The 9,992-nt window shown below is 43.1% G+C and overlaps 1 protein-coding gene and 2 pseudogenes across 1 annotated transcript; all 3 read right to left on the bottom strand.

Annotated features, from left to right (window-relative positions):
- Positions 1 to 3,954: 3,954 nt before the first annotated feature.
- Positions 3,955 to 6,305, bottom strand: LOC122621145. The gene is made up of 8 exons (XM_043798903.1): positions 5,908 to 6,305; positions 5,684 to 5,853; positions 5,484 to 5,627; positions 5,218 to 5,427; positions 4,980 to 5,156; positions 4,622 to 4,920; positions 4,408 to 4,553; positions 3,955 to 4,357 (listed from the first exon to the last, which is right to left on the bottom strand). Exons 1-8 carry the CDS (start codon positions 6,197 to 6,199, stop codon positions 4,053 to 4,055), a joined length of 1,743 nt encoding a protein of 580 aa, XP_043654838.1. The 5' UTR covers positions 6,200 to 6,305; the 3' UTR covers positions 3,955 to 4,052.
- A 45-nt stretch (positions 6,306 to 6,350) lies between these two features.
- Positions 6,351 to 6,814, bottom strand: LOC122622323 (annotated as a pseudogene).
- Positions 6,815 to 6,933: 119 nt separating this feature from the next.
- LOC122622322 lies at positions 6,934 to 8,170 on the bottom strand (annotated as a pseudogene).
- Between the last annotated feature and the right edge of the window lie 1,822 nt (positions 8,171 to 9,992).

Genomic DNA, 9,992 nt, shown 5'->3' with positions numbered 1-9,992 from the left:
GGATTTTACTTATTTTACTTAATCCTTGGCTGCTCTCTGTGCGAGCTGTCCACCTTTTTCGTGTCGAGGCGGCTGGAACAAAAATACACCCGAATATCCGGCCGACATGCCAGAATTGCGATTTAAGATGGCCTGGCGCAAATAATTTCATTTGGTCACGTGTCATAAATACAGTTGCCAAGCCCCAGAACAGTGGCTTTTGGTGCACGTCCTGCCGGCAATTTCCATGCACATATGCATCATGGTAGTTGGGGGAGTGGAATCTAATTTTCCGCAGATTGTGCAGTAGGATTTTTGTGTCCAGACAATGACCTCTCCGTGGCTGGCGAGTCCTGAAGTGCATCGGGCGGTGGCTTACTTATCCTTGTCGCTTGGCCAGACACGGGATTGGCCCCGTTGCTACCTCGCCCGAATCTAATTTGCATGTCCTCCTGCCAGCCTGCCCTCTTTTTAAGGTCTCCCCGGTGACTTGGTCGGAATCGAATGGCCTGTCGATGCTGGGACCCGTTTGCTGTTGATGCCGGGGCTCAAATGACAGCCCTGTCTTCGATGTTCGATGCATTAACCCACAATGTGTAGATACAGCTGCAGCCGTAAAAGTTCCCAGGCAGGCGGACTTAAGTGCCGGCGGTTTGACAGATTGAGCTAGTTTCGGTTCGAACGAGGGGATACCAGAATGGATTGGCTGGTATCGCTTGGGCCCTGGGAGCTTTTCCACCAAGCTTGTATTTTGTCGAAATGTTGCATCGGGTGGATCTGGATATAAGTTATCGCATTTAAACAAACTTCTTTGCAATTCATTTCACAACTGCATTTTCTTTCCGTTGTAGATTGATTTATTCATTCTAATTTGCTCACTTTTACAATATGCGGACTAGAATTATTGGCTGTGCACTGTTCCTGTCCTAATCCATTTATTAGATGCTAAATATTATTGCCTTATTTTAAACGATTTCGTGGCGGCATTTATCATTGCCACCAGATCCTCTCACGCTTTTAGCCAGCCATAAATCTCTCCCGGCAGCATTGTCCTGCTGCTTTTGCTTTAGCTGCTGCGCTGCAGCCTTTGAAATGCCAGTTCAAGTTGGGCCATAAGTGGCTTAAATGTTGAATTTCAAATACAATGCTAGTGGGGAAAGCGAGGCGGTGTGGGGGATGGGATGGACTCGAAGGAAAGGAGAAAACTAAAACAGGACACATGCTCCGGCCGGATGAGGGCAGGACGAACTGTTCGCATTGTGCCGAGTGCCAAGTTATGGGCCTGGCCTCCTCGCATCGCCATCGCCATCGCCACCGCCGTGTGCCATGAATGTCCTTATAAATTGTCTGCAATGTTAAATGTTGCATGTGTCTGCCTCCACGAGTCCCAACTCCAGCACCGAGAGAAATTGTACACGAAATAGGTCAGTTATTTCAGATAAATGTATCTTTGGCACTCCAGTGAATATCTACACTAAGGGAAGTATGCATTATATCTTTTGCCAAAACAACTCGATGTTACTTTTAGAGTCAAATTATTGATTTTCTTTATAACCCTGACAACCAAACACATCTAAGGAGTTCCCAATTCTAAAAGGTTTCCGTGTAGCTACCAACTCCCACTCCCACTCGGCTTCAACTGGCTCGTGTGTGTAGGTTGCCTTTGACTTTGGCTGCAGTTTTGCCTGCAGCTCAGGAATTTATGGCGCTGCCTCTAGCAGGCAAGGATACGTGTGTGAGTATGTGTGTGGTGGTGCTGTGTGGCACTAATCAGCACACGTTTTAGATCCCTGCCGTTGCAGGAAGTGGAAGTTGAAATTGTTAAAAGCAATAAAGCTAATAAGTGATGTGGCAAATGTGCGGCCTCGCTTTGGTTTCCCTGCGCCGATTCCTACGCCTGTGTTTGTGTGAGAGTGGGACCCTTTCCATTTTCCATCGCAATCGAGCTCCGCTCGCCATTCTGTTCACGTGTCCATCGCTAGTTTTCGAGTCCGTTTCCACTGCCAGCGGCACGGGAAATCAGCAATTAGTGGCAGACCTAACGCCCCAAGCCTTAGGTCCCAGTTCCCTCCGATTCCCATGTACAGCGGAGTTCAAGGGATTAGCAATTCCATTTTAATCAATTAATAAATTAAATTAAAATATGAAAACACTACATTTCAGCTTTACTTTTTCATGAGAAATAAAATTCACTTAGAACCACAATAAACCTATTCTTGTTAAATGTCCCGCTTATTATTTTAGCTATTGATTGTACCGCAAGTGTGTGGGTGTGATTGGATGCGAGTGTGCTCGCACATGTGAGTGTGTGGAGTGGGCACGCATTTCCTTCAGCGTCAGCGTCAGCGCCAGTGCACTTTGCCTTGGCTGCCAGGACACTTGGGAGGCAGGAACAGAGCTGGGCTCCCCTCCTTCTGTACTTGCCCGGCTTTTGTGCGGCCCGCTCGTCCTGGGTCGTGTAATTTTATGACTAATTAGTCAGCTAGTACGTCAAGTTGGTAACTACATAAAAAACCGAAGCGACGACTCCGTTTAGCTTAAGTCCATTACGGAAAAGTGGGCGTCGATCGTCGGGCGTGGCCATTTATTTGCCTTGCTGCGCTTTTAATTGCTTGCTAGCAATTTCTTTTGCCGTTTTATGGCATGTCTCTGCAGCAATTACAGCAACAGCAGCAACAACAGCAACAACAGCAGCAGCAGCAGCAACAGGAAGAGGAACAGCAGCAACATTTGCAGCAGCAACTGCAGCAGCCTCCGGTGTGTCTACAAAGTTGAGATGCAGTTTTAGTTGGCTGCTGTCGGGCTGTTTTGTTTGGCTTTGTTTTCTTTTGCTTTGCTTTGCTTTGTTGCCCGCTTCTCGCATTCTTTGTTCTTATTTGGCTTTGTGTAATTTTGCATCATAAAACACACAAAGCACAATACAGAGACCAAGAAAGACATCCTCCGATGCAGCAGCATTTTGTGGTTGCTGAAAGCCGGCTTTAAAGTAGTTAAATCAAGCCCTAGGTAGGAAGGCAACTCTATGCCTACAGACAAATGGTACATCCTTCTGCAATTGGCAGACTTAAATCTTAAGGGAATATACATAGTTCATTTGAGTACAATTTCTGCTCTGCATTTGTTTAGTTCTGGTACATGGGACGTGGCATTAAGAGGTACTTTTTTCCAAATTATATAAATTTAAAATTAGAAGTAGAGATGAGGAGGTATGTTGTTAAGTTCACAACTTTTGGTCAGGACGACAGTTTATTTCCGCTAACAAACGAGCCACATCCGTAGCATGAACATCTTTTTCATGGAACCACACTCTCCAAAAGTCAAAGAAACGTAGTGGGATGTCATTGGCGTGTCGGGCTTAAAAAATCTCTCCATACACTCGGGGGTACGACCGAGTCGAAAAAATTTAAATGACAAGCGACTAATGGGAATTGCCAACAGTTTCGCCGGGCAGGAGGTGCGAAAGTTTTCCACCTCTGGCCATCCTTTGCATCGAAAATCAGCTAACAACACAACAAATGGCTTCATTTATTTGCGTCTTTTGTGCGATGGTGCACGGAACTTCAAGCCACCAGGTGGAAACCTAAGGCAGCTGAGGAAAATCCGGTGGGTGGGGTTTGAGTTTTTCGGGGTAGTCTGGCTTAGATCCGGCGCTTTCAAAATCCGAAAGTGTGCAAAGTTTACACTGAAAAGGTTGCCGCCTCCGACCAGTGGCAACAAGAAGCGGAAAGAAACATAAACTATTTATATGTAAGAGCAAGTTGCAGCTGCACTTTGCAGTGATTGAATGCCCAACACCGACAGCCGTTAATGTGCTTGGGGTTTTTCATTGAGATAAACTTTTGGCTCTCCCGAAATACACGGGGTAAGACGCACTTTAAAGTTATCGCCCTATGCATGCGGAATTTCCACGAAGATTCCCATTACCTTCTTTAGGGAAAAACTTGTTTATGAATTTAAGCAAGTAGATATTACCAGTTAGTATGAAGTTATCAGCAAAAAATAAACACTTTTAATAAAATGTTTGTACTTTTAGGGAACATTGGTTCCGTTATAGTATTAAACTGTACTGTTTTCTAGGTAATTTGGGTGCGATCCTCATTCACCTGATCGTTGCTTTGGAACATTTTTGAGCCAAACTTTTGTCTCCTAGCAGTCAAATCTGTAGTAACCATGCGCTTCATTTCCATCTCCTCCGCATTAACTTTAATGCAGATATCGATGAATAAGCACAGGTCTAGGTTCTTCATTTTCTTGGCCAGCTCGAAGGCTTCGGCCAGAATATCCTTTTCCCGTTCGATCTTGCCCAGAATTGCGTGGGCCTTGCATATAACCATGAGACTCAGGAAGCTCCAAACTACACTCTTGCATTTGATGGCCTCTGTGGAATCAATTGTTATATTTTGAGGCCTTTGTTTATTTTTTACTTACCCTCCAGGGCAATACGTGCCATGGAGCAAGCTCCATCAAATGAGTTAAAATTCAGATGCTCTTGGGCCAATTCATGCAGTAGATAGGCGCGTTCAATGTGATACTCGGCAAACCGCATCCGATTCTCCAGTCGAACCACTTGTTTCCTAGAATAAGATCATTTTTGGTAAACGATTTTCCCTACACATTGCTAAAAACAAATAAAAAAACATACTTAAAATGCTCAGCTTTGGGGTCGGTGGTACCCGATCTTGTTATATGAAGAGTACTCGATCGTTTTGTCTTTGATTTTTTTATGTCCAGATTATTATTGAGCGGCAGTCTGAAAAGAGTCAGAAGACGTTGTCTTCCCTGCAAGACAGTCATATTGCTGGGGATTTTGTATTCATTAATGCGGGCTAGACCTAGGTAGTTGTAGACCTCATTAGTGAATTCAAATTTCCACGGCATTACGCGATTCGTCTTGATGGTGACATAGTCGCCCATGACCTCCTCAATAAATGTGGTTAGTTTCTACGAATTAATCAAGCTCATAATACAATTAAATGAAAACTTTGAATTTCAAGTCTCACATTGAGTTCTCCAACACGAATTAGCAGTCGAATACTGCGCAGAATCTTGAACATATTCCGCCTTGTCTGGTACTGAATGCGATACAGATTCTCCTCCCGGTGCTTATTATAAAAGGCCTCGTTGGGATATTTCTGTTGATGCAAGGCGTACATGGGATCTCGGGTATGCAGCATTTTCTAAAAATTACCAGAAATGGCAGTCATGTTACACGATCTATTAAAATGTCAAGAGCCAAACCGTAAGAGTGCGCTCCGCTTTATAATTGCTAGCCATCAGCTTGCCCAAATACTCGGATGACTTTTTGCAATGTTTGGGCTTCACATTGGGATCATCGCGTAGTCTCTTCAGGAAGGCCACATCCACCCAGCACTTGCTGAGATACGACTGGTTATATATCTTAAAGTGCCTTTTTCGCCTGGCTATTTCCAGTGGGGACAAATGGGCTTCCTTAAGTTGGAAATCGTTCAAAGGCATTCAAGTGAATATAGTAGGAGTAAAGTTACCTCCTTTTCCATTATGCTAATCACGTCGCAAGTATCCTTGATATCCTTCGATTCCTTAGCCAAACTATCCATCATGCGATTGATAAGGCGCTGTACAGACATGGTGGTATCATCTGATAATGTGTCTCGAAAGTTCTCATTTAACTGAAAAGGGTGGTCACTTTACGACAATTCTTGATGCTTTGAAAAGGTGCACTTACCACATTAAGACGGTCGACAACAGGACCTCTTTGTGCGGAGCTAAATCGCTTCAAATGACAATGCAGATTTATTTTGGAGTCCTCCAACCGATTGGACTCGTACAGAGCATCGCAGACTTCCAGACTAACATTGGGATTGACTACTGGTGGCTTTCGGCTCATCAGCAGATCTGAATACAAATGCGATAGGTTAAAGTAGTCCCATTTCAAAACGTAGGACTAACCCTCTGCATGGGAGCAATCCTTCAGAGCGTCGGGGGCCAGGCCCATGGATCTTTTCAGCTGGCTTCGGCGCATCAGGGCTCTGGCATTGAACGGATTCAGATCCAGGGCGTTATTGAAATAGCGAAGTCCGTTTGCGTACCGCTGTTGGCTGAAGAAGTGCATGGCCCAGTCGGAGTACATGGAGCCCAGACGTTCCGGGGACCACGCATGTGCCTCCCATGGCTGCAGGTGCGGCCGTACTCCGGCACTTGGAGCCTGGAGACCATCCGTTAAGTTCATTTGGCTGGCCATTGCGATATATCAATTAGGTATGGGCTTCGGGTCCCAATCAAAGAAGAGAAAAAACAACAAGTAAAAACAATAAGTATAAAAAAGAGGTGTGTTTTATGTCGACCAAATTGTGTATATCTGACATTTTGAAGCATCAAGCTAGGGCGTAATCTTAAATGTTTATAAGAGCTTTAGAATTATGGGTATTTTCATTTCCTTTTTGGTTGACGTGTTCGTGAATAAGTTTTATTTTCTCGCGTATGTCATCTTCGATTTTAATGAGATAGGTAATTGAAATGCCATTTGAGGCCGTATAGGCAGTTGTGCTCGAGGCCAGGGCATACCACTCAGGGATAGGGGGCAGGCAAATTGGGCGCACCAAGGGAGAAAATATAAAGGGATCAACTGTGTTGACAAGGGCATTTGGTGAGCTATAAAAGTTAAGAGATATTAACAAACGTGCAAATATATATATTAAAAGTGTGTTATTATGCATCTTACCCTTTATACCCTTTATACCCTTTATACCCTTGTTCCTAAAAGGTATACCTTATAGGGATTCTCGTCATAGTCATTAAATGCAACCAAGTGCTCTCCAGTGATAATGGCATATCGCATCACATCGACAGTATCAATGCATTGTTTCGCGACAATAACCGAATAAGTACTGATTATTTTACCCAGGCATCTAAAGGAGAAATTGGACGTGGTCAGGCCATTTGTGAATAGACTCACGTCCTTTACTCCAGGCACTATTATGCCACACTCAGGAACGCATTGGAGGCGATTTTGTTTCTTCTCAAGAATCCAGACCGGAGAGGTGGCACTTGGAAGTTGCACGCAGGTTCGAGTTTGCCAAGAAGTCTTTCCCTTTGGCTTGTAACCTGAAGCGCAGGTTACGTTGGCCACGGTTCCAGTGAACAACTTGGTCGACTTGTGTGTGCAATCCCTTGAGTCTCCATTGTAACGACAGGCAGATCGAATTGAGGGATCCCTGGTAAAAATCCTTCTGTGGCACCTCGAGTTGCAATCCGGCCATGACCCTTGCCACTTTCGATTGAGGCAGAGATTAAGATCACTGCCGTACAGCTGTGTGTTGTTAGAGCAACTCAATCGCACTACAGTGAAGTCCGCTATTTCTGCACCCACCCTATAGGGCAGGACATTAAATAGGGTTTTTACCTGAAGATGTTTCAGGTTTGCTGGTATCCTGCAGCCCGAAGGCTGTCGAGTAAATATTCGGTGGGCATCTAATCCACTGGTAGAAACCAGTGCTGTGGTGCGATTTGTGCCATTTCGGTCTTCGGTGAGAGTCGCAGGCACAAGTTTGCCAAGTGTTTTCACGCATATGGCATACTCTTCATCCGACTTGTCCCAGCAATGAATTTCTCCATCGCATGCCTTGCTTTTCGCTAAACACCCTCCGTAGGCACAGCGGAAGGTATCGTTGGGGCACTCGGAAATTAGGCAATTTGTATTGGTTTCATCGCTGCCATCCTGGCAGTCCTTGACTCCATCACAAACGTATTTGAAATCCAGGCATTCCGATGTTGATTGACATTTCAAGTTCTTTTCCCTGAAAAGAAAAATAATTTAAAACGTAACGTCTTTTGTAATCATCAAAGGCTTAGCACCTATCACTCAGCTGAGAAAAATATTAATTACCCACACTGAAATGTCTTTCTTTATGGAATTATGTCAACTATATTATTACATGCACCGTGCAGAACATATAATATATAGTTTGTGTATATTGAACTGGATAAGGCCTTTATTAAATTCAAACTTACGTGCATTTAAGCGATGAAACATTTTTTTCAGAATTCATTTGAATTTGGTTTTTGTTACAAAGGTTTGGGGGTTCGTCGGTTCCGTCCCAACAGTCTAGTTTACCATCGCAACGCTTGATTTTCTGGTAGCAGCCTCCATATGAGCACTTATACTCCGGGCAGATCTCTTGGAAGCATTCAACAAAGCTCTCATCGCTGCCATCGTTACAATCCTTATGAGCATCACACCTATTGGAGTTAGGTACCACCTGACCATCGCGGCAAGTAAAGCCAGATTGTGCTTTAAATTCAAATTGCTATAGTTTCGCATTTAAAAAAGAATTATCTTAGTGCGCTATTAAAAAACGAACCTATTTGGAGGAATGTAAATAGCAAGCAAATGATGGACAGCAAAAAATCACGATTAATCATAACTGGTTGAGCTCAAGCACTAAATGATGTCGAGAATAAAAAAATCAATTCCTATATACCCATTGCCTCAGAATCTCACTTTAATTATTATTTATTATATAAGACAGGCAGAGTAATCAGCTTATTTTCCTTGTACAATGCTGGGCTTAAATAAATTATTGACGACTTTTATATACCCCAGTTACTATATCTTAATAGTCCATTGGTAGTATTTTGTCCATTATTTATAAGTTTGGGCCTAATGCTTGCGGCATTAGATTGATAAAATATACATCAAATATAGAATATTTTATTTCATGAGTTTATTATTTTATAAAAATGATTCAAAATTAGGTGTATAACCATGAGTTTAAAACGTTTCTCCAGGTGGCTTAGTTTCTCTGGAGCTTTTAAATTGCCTAAGAAAACAAACTATCCACTATATCAGGTTCTGTTCATGCCCATCTGAATTTAATGGTTCACGTGTGAGGGATCTCACAATCACCGAATAGCTTAATCGGTTTACGTCGTCGTGGAGTTGATTTTAGAGTGGATATTGATGAAACTCTTTGGTGACATGTTCGAGTGTTGAATTATAAATTAAAATCCCAACGGAAAAGCGCGCCCAGTGCAGGGTGTTTGATGTTCTAATGGGTGGAAACTGGGATTGAGAATGGAACTGCTGTCTGTTTTGTGTTCTGTGCTCCGTGTGGGCTTCAACCGAAACGCCCAGCAACCCACACTTCCCCGCACACAAAATCAACTACAGGCAAAGCTACAAACTGCATTCGGCGTGGCCGAAGGGGCGTATTCGTTATCCGGATTGACGTGAGGCGAGTGGCACCGACGTAGCATCACCCGTGCATTGACAAATGAGCACAAATCGCACTGCCGGTTCGCCGTTGTTTTTCTTTTTATCCATCGCTGTGTCCCTATCTATCCCCTATCTGTGTTTTTCCGCTTTTTTTGTATGTCAACGGAATCAACGGGAAAGGGAAATGGCAGCGCATTTGCATTAAAGTCGCTTTGATTGGTCTTCCAGCAGGGATTTGGGACACTTTTAGTTCGCATCCATCCGTATGATCTTTCATTTTATGCTGGGAAATTCTCTTCAATTGAAAATTAGAAAGACGGACTTAAAAGTATTTAAGCGCGTACTCCTCAACCCCTTTAAAAATCAATATTCATATGTACCTAAAATATGTACATAAAATAATATAATATAAATCAAAACATATAACTAGATGCGAAATAGAGATGAATAAATGAATATAAAATATATTTTAATACCTGTTACTCGTAGAGTAAAAGGGTATTCTAGATTCGTTGAAGTATGTAACAGGCAGAAGGAAGCGTTTCCGACCATATATATATTCTTGATCAGTATCAATATCCTAGTCGATCTGGTCATGCGATCTGCCGCCCAAACTTCATTTATTGAGTAACGGGTATCAGATAGTCGGGGAACTCGACTATAGCGTTCTCTCTTGTTTTTATTTTAATCGACGGAACCGCAGTCCCTGGAAACCATATCACTAAAGACGTCGACATGAATACTTCTTAAAATAGAATGTATTAAATATCACAGTTCTTTCTGCCATTTAATCTGGGTGAGACCTCATATTGATAAATTA

The sequence above is a fragment of the Drosophila teissieri genome, chromosome 3R (genome assembly GCF_016746235.2).
Source record: "Drosophila teissieri strain GT53w chromosome 3R, Prin_Dtei_1.1, whole genome shotgun sequence".
NCBI lineage: Eukaryota > Metazoa > Arthropoda > Insecta > Diptera > Drosophilidae > Drosophila > Drosophila teissieri.
The sequence above is the reverse complement of the archived record's forward strand: the minus strand, read 5'-3'. Positions and strand labels throughout refer to the sequence as shown.

Coding starts and splice junctions, on each gene's coding strand:
- LOC122621145 (XM_043798903.1), bottom strand. CDS start 6,199: ATGGCCAGCCAAATGAACTTAACGGATGGTCTCCAGGCTCCAAGTGCC. Junction 5,854..5,907: donor GGATTGCTCCCATGCAGAGG/GTTAGTCCTACG, acceptor ATTTGTATTCAG/ATCTGCTGATGAGCCGAAAG. Junction 4,358..4,407: donor GGCACGTATTGCCCTGGAGG/GTAAGTAAAAAA, acceptor TTGATTCCACAG/AGGCCATCAAATGCAAGAGT.